Below are 18,205 nucleotides of genomic sequence, written 5' to 3'. Positions count from 1 at the left end.
GAGAGTCAACGAGGATAGGCTTTTTCAATTAAGAATGGGGGATATTCAAACCAGAGGCCATGGTATGAGATTGCAGGGGGAAAATTATAAGGGGAACATGAGGGGAAATTTCTTCATGCAAAGGGTGGTTGGGATGTGGAATAAGCTTCCGGCAGAGGTGGTTGAAGCAAGGACATTATTTACATTTAAGGAAAGACTGGATAATTACATGGAAGGGAGAGGATTGGAGGGGTATGGACCAGGTGCTGGTCACTGGGACTAGGAGGGTAGGGATTTGTTCCGGCATGAACTAGTAGGGCCAAACTGGCCTGTTCTGTGCTGTATATGGTTATATGGTATGAGGCGCCAATTCACAGACAAGAATAAACTCCAGAGGGTTGTTAACTCAGCCTGCAACATCACAGGCACCAGACTTCACACCATTGAGGACATCTACATGAGGCACTGTCTTAAAAAGCAGCCTCTATCCTCAAAGACCCCCACCACCAAAGCCATGCCCTCTTCACTCTGCTACAATCACGAACCTGCAATTGAAGGATGCCCAGTTTGGACTTCATGGCAAACTACTCCTCTGTGATATATCGACGGGATGTAGTTTCGTCATCATGAAAATGTCAAGTATTTGACTCTGTGCATGGTCTTTCACATCCATCGATTAGATCCACTGTTCATATGGTTTCTGACAGGTTAGTATGGCACAGTCTTAACAAAGACATTACACAAATGGCAAAGTCATATATTGCCTGCCAGAAAGCAAAAGTTCAGTGATGTACTAAGGCACTACTGCAGACCTTCCCAGCAGTTACTCGACGTTTTGTTCATGTCCACATGGATATTGTTGGTCTGCTTCTTGTTTCCAGAGGATACCATTACCTTTTTACAGTAATAGGCAGGTTTATTTGATGGCCTAAGGCCATGCCTATGGTTGATGCTACTACAGACACTGGTACTCGGGCGTTCCTCTGTTCCTGGGTGTCTCGCTTTGGTTTACTGACGCATGTTACTTCGGATAGAGGGCCACAATTTACTCCCTCAATGTAGACGGCTTGTCTCGCTTACTCAGGCAACAATTCATCATACAAATGCCCATCATCCCTAGGCTAATGGAATGGTGGCAAGATTTCATCAACATCTCAAGTTTGCTTTGATGGCTCAGTTAGAGGACCTGAATTGGGCTGATGAGCTGCCCTGGGTATTACTGGGCATTAGAACAACTCCAAAGGAGGACCTCGAAGCTTCATCTGCTGAGCTTGGTGGTCCCAGGAGATTTCTTCCCCTACCATTCCTGCACCAATGATGATCCTAAGGAACTGTTGTCCAGGCTAAGGGAGCCTGTAGGAAAATTGACCCCTGTACCACCATCTTCGCATGGAGAACAATTTTCCTTCATATCCGAGGACCTCAAAAACTGTGAATATGTCTCCATCCGTAGAGCAACAGTTGGTCAACCTTTCCAGATGCCTGGAGGAGTCACGTGATGGAGTAGTGGCTGGTAGGGGAATAACAGCCCTCTCCAGAAAAGAAGAAATAAAGTGAAGAAAATACAAAGTTCAAGAAATACAAAAATAACAAATAAAAGATAAAGTTGTAGAGAAAAGAAAGAAAATGGCACCCAAGAAAGAAAAAGTAAAAACAATGGGAAAAAAAAGAAGAAAAGATGCTGGAAGAGAAAGGAGAAGGCCTTACCTGCATGAAGAAACAGGGAGTTATCGTAGAAAAAAGAGCCTGTTCTCCAAGGTTGGTGACGACCCCGCAGAGTCGTGACCCCTCAACCGCTGGACTGCAAAAATGGCTCTGAGCCAAACAAAAGTGTGCACTGCGCTTACTAAGGAGAAGGAGAACACCGACGGGAGGGGGGCTCAGCTGAGGAGCAGGCAAACACAACACGACCAGCTGAGGGATGCCTGATATCAGGGCTCTCAGTTGGAAGAAGAGGAAAGCGACAGGAAAAGGAGTGAAAGGAAAGAAGAGCAGCAGCAGGAGGCCCAACAGATGAGTAGCCCAGAAGAAGAGGACCAACAGCAAGAAACCAAGCAAGAAGAAGCCCAGCAACGTGAGACAAGCAACTCATCAGGAAAGTCAGAAGAGATACAGATACAAAGAAGAGAAGAAGACACAAACACAAGTACAGACACAGAAGAAGAGGAAGAAGAAGACCAAGATCTGCACAGAGAAATAGAAGGTAAAACAGATGGACAGAATATAGATAAAGTTTTTTTTTCAAGAACAAATGAGAGCATTAAAAGAATGGTTGACATTAGAATTTAGTGAAATGAAAAGTACAGAAGAAAAAGTGAGTAGAATAGAGCTGGTCATAACAAAAATAGGGAAAAGATTAGAAAATGTGGAAGAATGAGAAACAGCTGTAGAAATGGAAGTGAATGACTTAAGAAGAAAATTGGAAGAAAGTGATAAGAAAGTTAAAGAGTCACAAGAGTTGTTAGCTCAGAAGATTGATATAATGGAAAACTATAGTAGGCGAAACAACATAAAAATAATGGGCCTAAAGGAAGATGAAGAAGGCACAGATATGAAGGAATTTATAAAAGAATGGATCTCAAAGCTCCTGGGAATTACAGAAATACAAGAAGGAATGGAAATAGAAAGGGCACACAGAACACTAGCTCCGAAACCACATACACATCAAAAACCAAGATGAGTTTTAGTAAAATTTTTGAGATCTACAACAAGAGAAAATATACTGGAGCGGGCAAGGAATAAAATTAGAGAAGACAATAAACCATTGGAATACAAGGGTCAAAAAATATTTTTTTACCCAGACATAAGTTTTGAACTCAAAGAAGAGGAAGGAGTTTAATACAGCAAAATTGATCCTATGGAAAAAAGGCTATATATTTATGTTAAGACATCCAGCTGTGCTTAAAATATTTATCCCTGGGGAGCAAAATAGACTGTTCTCGGATCCGGAGGAAGCACGAGAATATGCAGAATGCCTGCAGGACAGAAGGAGAGATGAAGAGATGTAACAAGAATGAAGAATGGCAATAAAATACATATAAAGATGTAAAAATAATGTATATGTAAGAACTAAAGAAGGGAAAGAGAAGGGAAGAAAGGAAGTAAGGGGGAAAAAAAGGAGGGTGAGCTTTGTTATATGTGTTCAAAAATAGTCTTTTCTGGGGAGGGGGTTGGGTGGGAGAGACTAACCGTCACTGCGAAATCAGTTGATGCTTGCAAATGGGTTCACAATCCAAATGGAGAGAGTTGTGGTTGCCCGGCAAGGGATAAGGGGCAACTCGGGGGGAGGGGGGAACATTTGGGGCTAAGGGGATATTGGATATGGGAGTTGTTGAAGTATTTTATGTTTTAAATGTGTTGTCATACATTGAGTTTAAAAAGGGAAAACTGAGAGATGAAAATGGTGAAAAGGGAGATGGTGGTGGTGAGGAAGCAGAAATGAGGTGTAAACAGAGTATGAGATGGCCATGTTGAATTATATTATGACAAAAATTAATGGAATACATAACCAAATTAAATGGAAGAGGCTATTAAATTTACTGAAAAAAATAAAAAAAATAGACATAGCATTTGTGCAGGAAACGCATCTAACTGAAGTGGAACATAATAAATTAAGGAGAGACTGGGTAGGACACGTAACGGCAGCATCATATAACTCAAAAGCCAGAGGTGTAGCTATATTAATCAATAAAAATGTACCAATCAAAATAGAGGAAGAAATAATAGATCCAGCAGGGAGGGGTGTAATGATAAAGTGTCAGATATATTCAGAATTTTGGAATTTGCTCAATATATATGCACCTAATGAACAGGATCAAAAGTTTATGCAAGATATTTTTTTTGAAGATTGTAGATACGCAAGGGAATATATTGATAGGAGGGGATTTTAACCTTAATTTGGATCCAATGTTGGATACAACTGGACAAAAGACTAGCAAAAAGAATAAAGTGATCAAATTTATGGTTAAATCAATGCAGGAAATGAAACTAATGGAGGAGGCAGCACCCAAGGGAGAAGGAATAATACTCAAGGATTGATATGTTTTTGTTGTCGGCCCAGATTCAAGGGAGAGTTAGGAAAACTGAATGTAAAGCTAGATTGCTATTTGATCATTCACCCCTGTTATTAGCAATAGAACTGGAGGACATCCCACCAAGAACATAGAGATGGAGGTTAAACTCCATGCTACTTAAAAGGCAGGAATTTAGAGAGTTTATTGAATGCCAAATTAAAATGTACTTTGAAATAAATACGGAATCAGTGAAAGACAAATTTATATTATGGGACGCAATGAAAGCCTTCATTATAGGGCAGATAATAAGTTATGTAACTAAGATGAAAAAGGACTACAATCAGGAAATAGAACAGTTGGAAAGGGAGATAAGTACAGAAAAAGAACTAGCAACAAGGGATGATATAACAAAAGGAAGAGAATTGGCAGACAAAAAAATAAAATACGAAACATTACAAACATATAAGGTGGAGAAGAACATAATGAAAGTAAAGCAAAAGTATTATGAACTAGGAGAAAAAACACACAAAATATTAGCCTGGCAACTTAAAACAGAACAAGCTAAAAGAATTGTATTGGCATCAAAGAAAAAGGACAAACAAATTACATATAATCCAATGGAGATTAATGAGAACTTTAAGGAATTTTATGAACAATTATACCAAACTGAGAACATGGGGAAAGATGATAAAATAGAAGAGTCTTTAGCTAAAATTGAACTGCCGAAATTGCAAGAAGAGGAACAAAACAAACTGATAAAACCATTTGAAACAGAGGAAGTACAGGATATATTAAAAAAGCTGCCGAACAATAAAATGCCTGGAGAGGATTGATTCCCAATAGAATTCTATAAAACATTTAAAGAGTTATTAATTCCTCCTCTCCTGGAAGTAATGAACCATATAGAAGAAACACAAAACTTGCCAGATTCATGTAAGACAGCAATAATTACAGTAATGCCAAAGACGGGAAAGGATCCATTAACACCAGCATCATATAGACCAATATCTCTACTTAATTCAGATTATAAGATAATAGCAAAATTATTAGCAAACAGATTGGCCAACTGTGTACCAAAAATAGTAAAACAAGATCAAACTGAATTTATTAAGAAAAGATGAACAGCGGATAATGTCTGTAAATTTATTCATCTAATTCATGCAGTTCAAGGAAATAAGAAGCCAATAGTGGCTGTTGCTTTAGATGCAGAAAAAGCCTTTGACAGGGTAGAATGGAATTATTTATTCAAAGTATTACAGAGGTTCAATCTACCAGAAAAATATATTAATTTTATAATGTCAACTTGGAAATCGAAAGAGAGCCTGAGAGTACAGCAATGGTACATGGAAATGAATAAATGTATTCCATTGGAAAAAATAACATATAATTTAAAAAATAAGGTCACATTATTTGAACAAATTTGGGAACCGTACATGGAACATAACAGAGAGAGCTTGCCTGTGACCTCCACCCCCTAAAATGATAAGAAGACAAAATGACTTGATCCAGTGTGTAAAAGTAGATGACACATTTTTATTGTTTATTTTTCATTGTGTGATGACATTGTTTAATGGTTTTATTGTATTGTAGATGTTGAATGTTTATTGGTTTTGGAGGGGGGTGGGAAGGTAGTGGGGACAAAAGGGGATAAAATGCCATTGTGTATATTTAAGAGGGAAATGTTTGTATGTATTTTGGTTGATATGGTTCACAGTGTGAAAAATAAAAAATTATTAAAAAAAACCTTTCCAGACGCCTTATGAAGGACCTTATAAGACACTCAGACAAACTAGGTCAACCTGTATTTTGGACATTGGAGGGAAGCCAGTCTTTCACTATCGACAGGCTTAAATCAGCTTATGTGGACAGGTCTTCTACACTGCAGCAGCCAACAGTCTATCTCAGAGGTTGATCACCTAAATGATAGACTAACCTTTCTGCTGGTTCTGTGGGGGGAGGGGTGTGTAGCACGCTGTGGCGGTACTACCAACTCCCAGAAGGCATCAAACGGGATATGTGAAATCAGTGCGCGATGATGTTAACACATGCCGGGAGTGTGATTCAGGATTTTAAAAGGTTGCGCACGTTCTGAACAGTAAATTTGTTTGATTCACTGAACAAGCACCTTGTGTGGTTATTTCATCATGTCCACTGCAATTCCAGTGGCCACAGTAAGACAGTTATAATATGAATGTTTACACTAAGATGCTGCTGCAAAACAACGAATTTCATGACTTGTTCATGACAATAAATCCTGATTCTGATATAGCAATAGTGTAAAAAGAAGTGTTTTGCTAGATTAGCTGTAATATTTTAGAAGTGTGTGTCAAACTTGAGGGGCTGAGAAGCTTTCCCCAGTCTTTCAAGAAGTATCATACAGAGGCTGATGTGAGTTACTTGACCTAATTCATATTGGTTGACTGGTTCAGACTGGTTTGCATAGCGTGTGGGTGGTTTTCCTATTAGGCTATGCCTGTCACCTCATGAATGATGGAATGATGCAATGGAATGGAATCCTTGGACACTCATACCAAATGAAATGAACTGTATGCTAAATTGTTGAAATGATTACACTGGACAACAATTTTTTTTCAAAATGTTTACTTCCTGAAAAAAAAATGAGGGATTATGATCGATAAATTAAGCTAAAGTTAAACTGCCCAGTTTTTATTCAGATTTGAATCCTTTATGTGACAAATGTAAAACAGGTGATGCCTCTTTAGTTCATGTGTGCTGGACCTGCCCTAGCTTAGAAAAAAATTGGAAGGATGTTTTTGACACACTATCAGGGATTTTAAATTTAAAATTGGAACCTTGCCCTTTATTGCTCATTATGGAATATCGCAAGAGGATGATGTATTTACTGACTTCCATTCAGAGCTGAATTTTAACTTTTACTTCGTTGATCGCCAGACATGCAATTTTGGTAAAATGGAAAGATAATTCCCCACCTATGCATGCACAGTGGATAAACAATATTATGTGTCTTGCTAAAATTTAGATAAAATTAGATATGCTATCAAGGATTCAAATATTAAATTCCAAAAGACCTGGGACTCATTTATGGACTACTTTCATAATCTTAAGATTTAGTTTTGTTCTGGAATTCTGGCGCTGTGTTGTCCCTCTCCAAGAAGGTGTTACTTGGCAATTTTCAACCTTGTATTGAGGAAGGGACTTGGAAATTTTTCAACTTTTTATTTTATTTTCCTTTTTTCTCATTGTTATTAAGAACATGCTCTGGATTTCTTAATTATGAAAATATTTGTAATCTTTTTTCTTCTAATTTTGTTGCACATTGTATAATTTCACCATTCAATTTAAATACTTTAAATACCAATAAAAATATTTTTTTAAAAAGGAAAGACAAATTGGGGATTACGATAGACAACTTCATGTGGTACTTAATATGAAAAATTTAAGGTGGAATCAAATCCATAGGCATTCATTCTAAAAGTGGTACGTGATATGAGTATTTTAAGGTGATCAACAGCTCAAAATCCATAAATACACCCAAAAGTGTTTGGAAAGCAAATTCTTTCTTGTCCATTGTTATTAGCATATTAAGTACTATTGGTCAGTATATGGAAAGTAGAATCAGAAGTACCCACTGCAAAACATACACAACCAATTAGTTTTTGACCAAGACTGATTTGAAAAAACACAGAAGCGTCTTTGTCTCTAAATAAAAAGTCACTATAGCTTTGCCCATGTAAACTAATGAATCATGTTGAGGTATTGTTTTGTTACTTCAGATGATGTTTTGTTCCTCCCTTGCACCTGAGATTGCACTCTATTATGCCTGAACTCCAATGAGACTTTTTCAAGGCAAGTCAAGTCTTTCTGTACATCACATCTTGATATTGTCCTTTTTGTGGTGAGCTGGAGGTGGTCAAAACCTGTCTTCAGAAAATAGTTGAACCAATTTCCAAGTCCTTGATCAGAAAATTTACCTCCAGAATTGTCACAGGTTTGAGGGAAATTTGAAAAAATCCCCTCAATGAAGATTTTGGTTCCTTAAGGCTTTTGGGAGTATAGGTGCCTAACCTTTTATTTGGGATCATCGGGACTGGACACCTGCCATTGTTTGGAATCTTCCAAATTTCATAATCATTTTGATTCTGGGCCCTTTAAGCAAATGCCTCTCTCCTAGACCCCGCCGTCCATCCTGCCCCAGGCTATCCGTCACCACCCCCGCTCCCCCCAGTCATCTGTTGCCCCCACCGATGTCCATCCATCACCCACCCCCGACCATCCCTCGCACCATCCAACCCCCAGGGCTGGTGCCAGACTATTTTGCAACCTAGGCCAGGCTGAGCATGATGGTGGGGGAGCGATGGCTGGGCTGAGCAGTGGTTTGATGTGTGGTGTACAGGAGGCTCTTGACCAGCGCATTGGTCAGGTGGAGGTCAGAAGCGACAGGGTGGCCTGGGAGCTCAGCAAAAAGGTGGCCAGCATTGGCTGCTCAGAGCCGGCAGCCAAGCGGGGCAGAAGGCCGGACACGAGGTGTATAGCTACAGGAGGATTGGGCCGTCAGGGTGGTGGTGCTTTCAGGTTCTCCATGGCAGCTCACTACCGTCTGTCACCACCCCCCCCCCCCCAACCAATCTAACTCCCCACATGGCACCACAACAGATCACGGCGATGGCTCAATGCGGGAACAATGGCCATCTTCATTACCCATAATATCCCACACAGCTGGAACCACTCTGCCAGCACCAGAGCGATTCCCATTGAGCCAGCTGTCACCTGCTTCTCTCCCACCGGATGCTTGGGGTCGAGAGTCACCTTTCCACCAAAGTTAAGAGAGGGCGCCCACAGGGGCAGGGATGATGGGGATTGGAGGGAGGTCTCCCTCTGAAAACAGAGAATTTATTACAGGGAATTAATGTTACTTATGTGTCACGTCATCCACTAAAAAAAGTGCCAGTTTTTTTGTGGTTGCCCTTGTTCAGAATTCCAGATAAAAGGTTAGGCACCTGTATTTTATGGATTTGGGGCTTCTGATCATGAAAATCACCTTAAAATTTTCCCATCACATAATTATCTTTAGATATAATTTTTTTTTTAATTTCCTGTCATATTTTTGACATTCTTCAAGCATACAAAACCGGGAAACATAGAAACATAGAAACATAGAAACATAGAAGATAGGAGCAGGAGTAGGTCATTCGGCCCTTCGAGCCTGCTCCGCCATTCAACAAGATCATGGCTGATCTTAAAGTTCAGTACCCCGTCCCCGCCTTGTCTCTGTAACCTTTAATACCCTTATACTGAAGAAATATATCTAATTCCCTCTTAAATATATTTAATGAACCTGCCTCCACTGCCCTCTGTGGCAATGAATTCCACAGATTCACCACCCTCTGGGTAAAGAAATTCCTCCTCATCTCGGTCCTAAATGGTTTGCCTATTATCCTCAAACCATGGCCATGTCAACATGTCATTGAAAATTCTTTTTCTGCATTTGCACTCAGACTTCTTCCCTGCTGATCTTGGTGCAGTCAGTGACAAACATAAATAAAGGGTTCTCCAGGACATAGTGACCATGGAAAAGTAGTATCAGGGCAACTGGAATCCATTAATGCTAGCCATCTATTGTTGGACACTGACACGAGAGGCATTAGATGCTGAGTAAAAATGAAAATTACCAGCAAAACATTTTTAGGTCAGTTGAACTTATGCAATTTGTCAGCATCAATATGCGATTAAACATGCTCAATTCAATAAAAGTTAATTTAATGTTTCTCCACCTTCCTACATGATATACCAAATCTGAAATTATCTTTGTGTTCATCTTGAAGTTGTCTTTCATAATCCCCAATTTCTTTTCAGGAAACAAAAATTTTGAAAAATAATTGTCCAGTGTTATCTTTAGATCTGATATATTCTGAAAAAGTTTCCCAAATATCCTTCTCAAATATCATCCTACCAGTCAGTTATCATCCCAACTGGCTGATACAAGGGTTAATTTTGCCCTGAGATCCATTGTGTTGTTCTACTGTAATGCTTCCATCTGATAGTCATGCCAGGAAAGGCTTTCCTTGTGATTACATTATTTTAACCTCTGTAAATATTAAGTTCTGATCTCATTTGGATGGTAATTGTTGAGAACTGCTGAGAAACTGCTGAAAAATATTTCGTGAAACATGAAGTCAGATTATCAAAGTAAAAATTTGTTCTGGCTACAAAAGTTTGCAAAATATTTTGCTCAGTTTTTATTTCAGTTTCCTTCACTCCTGATGAGCTGAACACCTTTAATGCTCACTTTGAAAAGGAGAATTCAACTGCACCAATGAGAGTCCCTGCAGACGCTGGGTGAACCTGTGATATCTGTCTCTGAGCTCAACGTCAGAACATCCTTCACAAGGTGTCAGGCCCTGATGCTGTACCTGGCAGGGTACTGCCTACAAACTAATCAGAGTGTTCACGGACATTTTCAATCTCTCACTGCTGCCATCGGAGAACCCATCTGCTTTCAAATGGCATCTGTCTTATCGGTACCCAAAAAGAGCAGAGTGACCTGCATCAATGACTATCACCCATTACATCTACTGTGATGAAATGCTTTGAGAGCTTGGACATGACCAGAATTAACTCATACCTAAGTAAAGACCTGGATCCACTGCAATTCACCTACCGTCACAATCGATCCACAGCATATGTAGTCTCACTGGCTCTCCACTCAGCTCTGGATCACCTGGACAACTGACTGCTTTTTATCAATTACAGCTCAGTTTACAACACCATCATCCCCTCAGTACTGGTCAGTAAGATTCAAAACCTGGGCCTCTGCATGTCTCTCTGCAAATGGATCCTTGACTTCTTCATCAGAAGACCACAGCCAGTGCAGATTGATAACAATGATTCCTCCTGACTGACAATCAACAAAGGCACACCTCAAGGATGCATGCTTAGCCCATTGCTCTAATCACTCCATACCCATTACCATGAGGCTGGCACAATTCAAATGCTGTCTACAAATTTGGCAATCACACCACAGTTGTCAGCAGATTCACAGATGGCAATGAGAAGTGTACAGGAGTAAGATAGATCAGCTAGTTGAGTTCTATCACAAAATAAAATCTTGCACTCAATGTTAGCAAAACCAAGGAATTGATTGCAGACTTCAGGAAGGGGAACCAGGAGGACACAAAGCAGTCCTCAGTGAGGGCGTCAGTAGTGGAAAGGGTAAAGAACTTCAAATTCCTGGGTTTCAACATCTCTGAAGACTTATCCTGGGAAATTCATGTTGATGCAATCACAAAGAAGGCTCACCAATAGGAGTTTGAGAAGATTTGGTATGTCACCAGAGATGCTTACAAATTTCTACAGGGGTACGTGGAGAGCATCCTGACTGCGTGCATCACTGCCTGGTGTGAAAGGGCCAATGCACAGGACAGGAAAAGGCTGTGGAGGGTCGTGAACTCAGCCAGCTCCATCACGACAATTAGTATTCATTCTATTAAGGACATCTGTAAAGAAGCTTCTATCATCAAAGACCCTCACCTTGATCCAGACCAAGCCCTCTTCTCACTGCTACCATCAGGAAGAAGGCTTCTTCCCCTCTGCCATTAGATTTTTGAATGGACAATAGACCTCGCTTTTTTTCTCTTCTTCAACACTAATTTATTTATCTTTAAATAGTGTATTTACAGAAATGTAATTTATAGTTTTTTTTAAACACCTGTAAGGCACAATATCGCTGCCACAAAACAATAACTTTTGTGACACCTGTTCATGTCATAAACCTGATTCCGATTCACATATTCTTTAAGTCATTTTAGTTGGCAACCTTAGGAATGCAAAAAAAAATGAACATAATTGCAATAATAGACAAGCAACAGCTAAGATTCATTTCAGTCATATCAAACATGCTAAAATGATAGCTATCTGTCAACTTACTCTGAACACTTTCTCCACTCTTGCAATACCTTTACCGAAGATTGTGCCTAATTGATCCCCAATCCCTGCTAACAGAAAGCCAAAAAGTGGAATGCCAAATAATGCATATAAAATGCAGAATATTTTCCCTTCTTCAGAACAGGGTGTAATATTCCCATAACCTGTTAAAATAAATAAGAACATGTTTTTGGGATGAAACAATATCAGCAGGTGAGTCTGTTGCCACTTAATAAATAGTTGTTATGAACTAATACATTAGATCATCAAACAGTTCTCAAGATAGGCAAAAGAAGATATAGAAGCAGCAACCAAGTTCAAATCCAGTTACCATCAATCTGCACATTTCAACTGTTGCTCTTTCTTTAATTTCTAGATATCTTCTTCCTTACATTACGACCTAAAAACATATAGGTTTTAAGCAGTTATACAGTCAGTTCAATCCTTATGTTAATTTAGGATGGTTCCCTCCACTTGTGTAAGAAATACATGTTGATTTTACCTTGGAGTCCCATTTGGACACATTAGCAGTCCAGCTCAAAAATGCCAATTGGGTTGGCATGGGTGAATTGGGCCAAAGGGCCTGTTCATGATGTATGACTATGAGTTAACATTATTTTAAGATGTATTCACATTCTAATTATTTATTTACATCATTTATTATTTTTAATGTTTCTGGCATCTGGGTAAATTTTAGGATGGCGGTCAAAAGTTTCACGAACATTTCTGTGAGAAAACATTCAGGACATACCACTGGAACCCAGGATCCTTCTATTCTTCCACATCAAAGAGGAGGTACTCATTATTATGGAGAATTGATAAGCAAAGGATCTGGGTGATAGGAAGATACCTCTGCACCAATTCTGAAGTTTTAACTTTCATTAATACTCTGGTGTATTGCTACATTCTGTAGAACCATAGAACCATACAACATTACACCACAGAAATAGTCCTCTTCGGCCCTTCTAGTCTGTGCCAAACCATTCTTTTGCCTAGTCCCACTGATGCGTACCCAGTCCATGGCCCTCCATACCTTTCCCATCCATGTACCTGACCAAATTCCTTAAATATTAAAATTGAGCCCACATTCACGGCTTCAGCTGGAAGCTCGTTCCACACCCCACCACACTCTGTGTGAAGAAGTTCCCCCTCATGTTCCCCATAAACTTTTCCCCTTTCACCCTTAACCCATGTACTCTGGTTTGTATCTCAGTGGAAAAAGCCTATCTACATTTACTCTGTCTATCCGCCTCTTAACTTTAAACACCTCTATCAAATCTCCCCTCATTCTTCTACACTCCAGGGAATAAAGTCCTAACCCCCGTATAGTCTTTCCATATAACTCCATTCCTGAAGTCCAGGAAACATCCTAGTAAATCTTCTCTGCACTCTTTCTATCTTATCTTTCCTGTAGTTAGGTAACCAAAAGTACACACATTATTCCAAATTTGGCCTCCCCAATGTCTTATACAACTTTCCCATAACATCCCAACTCCTGTACTCAATACTTTCATTTATGAAGGCCAATATACCAAAAGCTCCTTTTACAACTGTGATGCCACTTTCAGGGAATTATGTATCTGTATTGCCAGATCTCTCTTTTCTACCTCACTTCTCAGTGCACTTTAATTTACCATGTATGTCCTTTCTTGGTTTATCCTTCCAAAATCCAACACCTCACACTTGTCTGCATTAAATTCCATTTGCCATTTTTCAGCCCATTTTTCCAGCTGATCCAGATCCCTTTGCAAGCTTTGAAAACCTTCTTCACTGTCCACAACACCTCCGATTTTAGTGTAATCTGCAAACTTGTTGATCCGATTTACCACATTAGCATCCAGGTAATTGATATAGATAACAAACAACAATGGTCCCAGCAATGATCCCTGAGGCACACCACTAGTCACAGGCCTCCAGCCTGGGAAGTAATTATCTACCACTACTCTTTGGCTTCTCTTGTCCACCTTTTTCGAATCCAGTTCACAACTTCACCATGAATACCTAGTCTGAAACCTTCCAGACTAACCTCCCATGTAGGAACTTATCAAAGGCCTTACTAAAATCCATGTAGAAAACATCCACAGCCTTTCCATCATCAACTTTCCTGGTAACCTCCTCAAAAAACTCTATAAGATTGGTTAAACGCGACCTACCACGCATAAAGTCATATTGACTATCCCTAATCCCATATTGACTATCCAAATAATTCTATGTACAATCTCTTAGAACACCTTCCAATAATTTACCTACCACTGACATCGAGTTCACCAGCCTATAATTGACTGGGTTACATTTGGAGCTTTTTTTAAAACAATGGAACAATGTGAGATACCCTCCGATCCTCCGGCACCACAATCGTGGCTAAGGACATTTTAAATATTTCTGCCAGACCCCCTGCAATTTCTACAATAGCCTCCCTCAGGGAACGAGGAAATATTTTCTCAGGCCCTGGGGATTTATCCATCCTTATTTGCTTTAAGACAGCAAGTATTTTGTCCTCTTTAATCTGTATAGGTTTCATGACCTCACTGCTCGTATTCCTGAGTGAATACTAATGAAAAAAAATTTAAGACCTCTCCCATCTCTTTGGACTCCATTCAAAGCTGTCCACTCAAGGGGACCAATTTTGTACCTTACTATCCTTTTGTTCTTAATATACCTGAAGAAACCCTTGAGATTTTCCTTCCAATTGTCTGCCAAAGCAACCTCATGCCTTATCCTCCTGATTTCTTTCTTGAGGTTTTTCTTGCATTCTTTGTACTCCTCGAGTACTTCATTTGCTCCACGTTGCCTATACCTATTATACACCTCTCTCTTCTTCCGAACAAGATCCCCAATATCCCTCAAAAACCAAAGTTCCCTTTTCCTTCTAACCTTGATTTTGAACCTGTCAGGAACATACAAACTCTGTACTCTCAAAATTTCACCTTTGAAGGTCCTCCACTTACCTTGCACATCCTTGCCCAAAAACAACTTATCCCAATTCATGTATTCTAGATCCTTTCTCATTTCTTCAAAATTAGCCTTTCTCCAATTTAGAATCTCATCCTGAGGTCCTGATCTAACCTTCTCCATAGTTAACTTGAAAATAATGGCATTAAGCTCACAGGACTCAAAATGTTCCCCTACACATACTTATATCACCTGTCCTGTCTCGTTCCTTAATAGGAGATCCAGTATTGCACTTCCTCTAGCTAGTACCTCTATATATTGATTTTAAAAACTTTCCTGAAAACATCTGACAAACTCCAACCCATCCAGCCCTTTTACTGTATGGGAGTCCTAGTCAATATGTGGAAAATTAAAATCTCAACCTTATGTTTCCAGCAGCTGTCTGCCATCTCTCTACAGATTTTCTCCTCCAATTCTCATTGACTATTGGGTGGTCTATAATACAACCTCATGATTGTGGTCATACCTTACCCATTCCTCAGTTCCATCCATATAGCCTCATTAGATGTGCCTTCTGGTCTTGTCTTGCCTGAGCACAGCTATGATATTTTCCCTGACGAGCAATGCCACTCCTTCCCCTTTCATTATCCCCTGCAACCCCCCCCCCCCCCAACCACTGATCTATCAGATGTAAAGCAATGGAAGCCTGGCATATTGAGCTGCCAGTCCTGCCCCTCCTGCAACCAAGTTTCACTAATGGCCACAATGTCATAATTCCACGTTCAAATCCATGCTCTAAGCTCGTCTGCCTTTCCTACAACACAACAGAATATTTTCCTTGGAGTAGGATTGTGCACAATTCATGATCATGAATTCTCAATCAGTATCTTTACCTGATCCACTAATTACATTACTTTTGATTAGTTTAAGCCAACTCAATTCTAGTTGTGCATTGATTAGATACTATTCAATGTGCGAATCACAGTGAATAGACTTCATCTAAGAGATTAACTGCAGATGTTTGGTAATTGCTCTTCCATAAGTTGGATCTCATACCACTTTTACCCCTTTGGGGGGGCCGGGTGTGGTGGGTTGCACTGGAAGAGTTTTCACGTGAGACAGAAATTGCAAAAGAAGATGAGAGACAAATAAGAAAACTATCATTGAATCTCAAGAATGCTTTACCTCCATTGAACATGCTTGCACATATACAAATTATATTAGTAACATTTTTTTAAATGAAATTACCTATCGTAGTTATCACAGTCCCAGCAAAGAAAAATGCACTGCCAAGTTCCCAATGACTCGTATTGTTAGGTGACACATCTATTGGATTCACTCCTGCACCAAGGGCTTCAATTGCATGCTGAAAAGAAACAAGTGCTTGCAAATTGTACTTTCCAAAAATAATCAACAATTGAAGAATATAAATTTATACTTGTACACAAATTAATCTTTGCAAAGATGCTTAGTATGCAAAATGCAAGTCAAATACAGTTGTGAGCCCTAACTATGTAACAGACAAACTCTGAGTTACTCTCCTCCCTTCTGGCCATACTGGAAATGGAGCAGTAATTTCAAAGTGGAGCCTTATTAAATGTGACTTTGGATTATTGTTAAAGCATTTTTTTAGCCCTTGATTGAGATTGTAGTGTTTATTTTTGTCCTTCTAGTTTTGTGATTTGCATTACGATCATTTATACACGGACTATTTGCTTTTATGGTATGCAGCTAAAGAGCCCAAACAAATATAATTTTTAATACAACTGCTATGAATACTTGAAATCATACTCATTATTTTTGTATATAGTACTTATGGACAAAGACATAAAATCCTGCCTTACATTTACTGCCAACTTCCACCTGGCCTTAAAATTTACCTTGACTGTTTCTGATACCTCTCTCCATCTCAGGGAACAAACTACCCACAGATGCTTATTACAAATCCACCAACTCTCACAGCTATCTGGATTATACCTCTTCCTATTGTGTAACCATTTCTCAAAATTCCTCCACTTCTGCCACATCTGTTCCCAGGATGAGGTCTTCCACTCCAGAACATCAGAAATATCCTCTTTAACAAATGTGAATTTCCCTTTGTGTTTTTGATCAAACCTGCACCCGTATCTCTTCCATTTCACCTTCTTCAGCCTTTACTCCACCTACTCCTAGGCAGAACAAGTCACTTTTCAGTCCACCAGTTTCCACATTCGTTTCATTATCCTCCGACACTTCCATCAACTTCAGCATGATCCCACCACCTTCCCCTTGCCATTCATATCCACATTTCACAGGGATAAGCTTCTTCAAGCTCTTCCCTGCTCACCTAACCTTCCACCCTCTTCCCATAGTGTCACCACAGAAAATGCAAAATGTCCCTACCTCTCCTCCCTCCATGGCCACAATTGGACCTTTTAAGTGAGGTAAAATTATACATACACACACAGTTGGCACCAGGGGGGGGGGGACATTCACGGGCATGGCAAGGTGGTGTGCCCACGTACGCTTGCACCCATCGCTCACCATTGGACCCGCCCCCACCTGCATCACTTATGTGTGTCAAGCATCACTAGTATCTAGTTTGACGCATGCTAGTGACTCTCCATGCAATAAAAGCAGTGCTTTCAGCTGCTATGTCAGAGGGTCGGAGGAGGTTTATGACTGTTGGACTGTGCCCCACCCGGGCAGGTAGGCCACCACCAGCAAACCCACCACCCTCCCCCCACTGAGCAGGTTTATGACTCTTGGACTGTGCCCCACCCAGTTACTCTAATGCCCTGCTCTGACACTCATTCTGGCATCGACCCTGCATACACATGATCCATCCAGATCTACTGCATTCAGTGTACTTGTTGTGGCTTCTTCTACATCATTGAGACCAAACACCAGATTGGGTGATACGTTCACTGAACGCCTTCCTGTAGACAACTATTTTAACCCACCAAACCATTCCTAAAGTGACATGTCTCATCTTTGCCTCATCCATTGTCAGGGCGAGCTCAACGTAAACTTGAGGAACAAAAGATCATATTCCTCCTGAATAGCATTAAATCTAGTGACATGAATAGTGACCTCTAATTTTAGCTATCCCCTATCCCTAAGTGATTCATTGTTTCCATCTCTACTTTACCTCCTCAGTACTTATTTCTTTCTCTATCTCTAACTTTTCTTTGCCCAACCTCCTTCCTAATGGTTTCTCCCTCTACCTGTCTCTCCACCCCTTACACCTTCTGTGCTGTACTCTAATAACCTCTGAGCCCCTCCCCAATACCTTCCTCCATTATATATGTAACTTTGGCCATTTTATACTGGTCTAGTTCACACCCGAAACATTGTCTACTCTGCCCTTGTGTATACATTAAAAATTTGGAGGGAAAAAAAAATGCAATTTTTGCAAAATCCTCCAAATTCACTGACAT

General features: G+C 39.9%; 1 protein-coding gene across 1 annotated transcript in view; it reads right to left on the bottom strand.

Moving 5' to 3' along the window:
- The window catches only part of LOC138753394 (potassium channel subfamily K member 10-like), a 78,063-nt gene that overhangs the window by 56,325 nt on the left and 3,533 nt on the right, over window positions 1-18,205 (bottom strand). The window contains exons 2-3 of the mRNA XM_069916334.1: window positions 16,035-16,152; window positions 11,898-12,058 (exon numbers count right to left, since the gene is read on the bottom strand). Of these exons, the coding sequence (XP_069772435.1) occupies window positions 11,898-12,058; window positions 16,035-16,152 (279 nt within the window). The remainder of the gene's footprint in view (window positions 1-11,897; window positions 12,059-16,034; window positions 16,153-18,205) is intronic.

This window comes from Narcine bancroftii, chromosome 2, assembly GCF_036971445.1.
Source record: "Narcine bancroftii isolate sNarBan1 chromosome 2, sNarBan1.hap1, whole genome shotgun sequence".
In the NCBI taxonomy this organism is placed as follows: domain Eukaryota; kingdom Metazoa; phylum Chordata; class Chondrichthyes; order Torpediniformes; family Narcinidae; genus Narcine; species Narcine bancroftii.
Note: the sequence above shows the minus strand (reverse complement) of the source record. Positions and strands in the feature narration are given on the sequence as shown.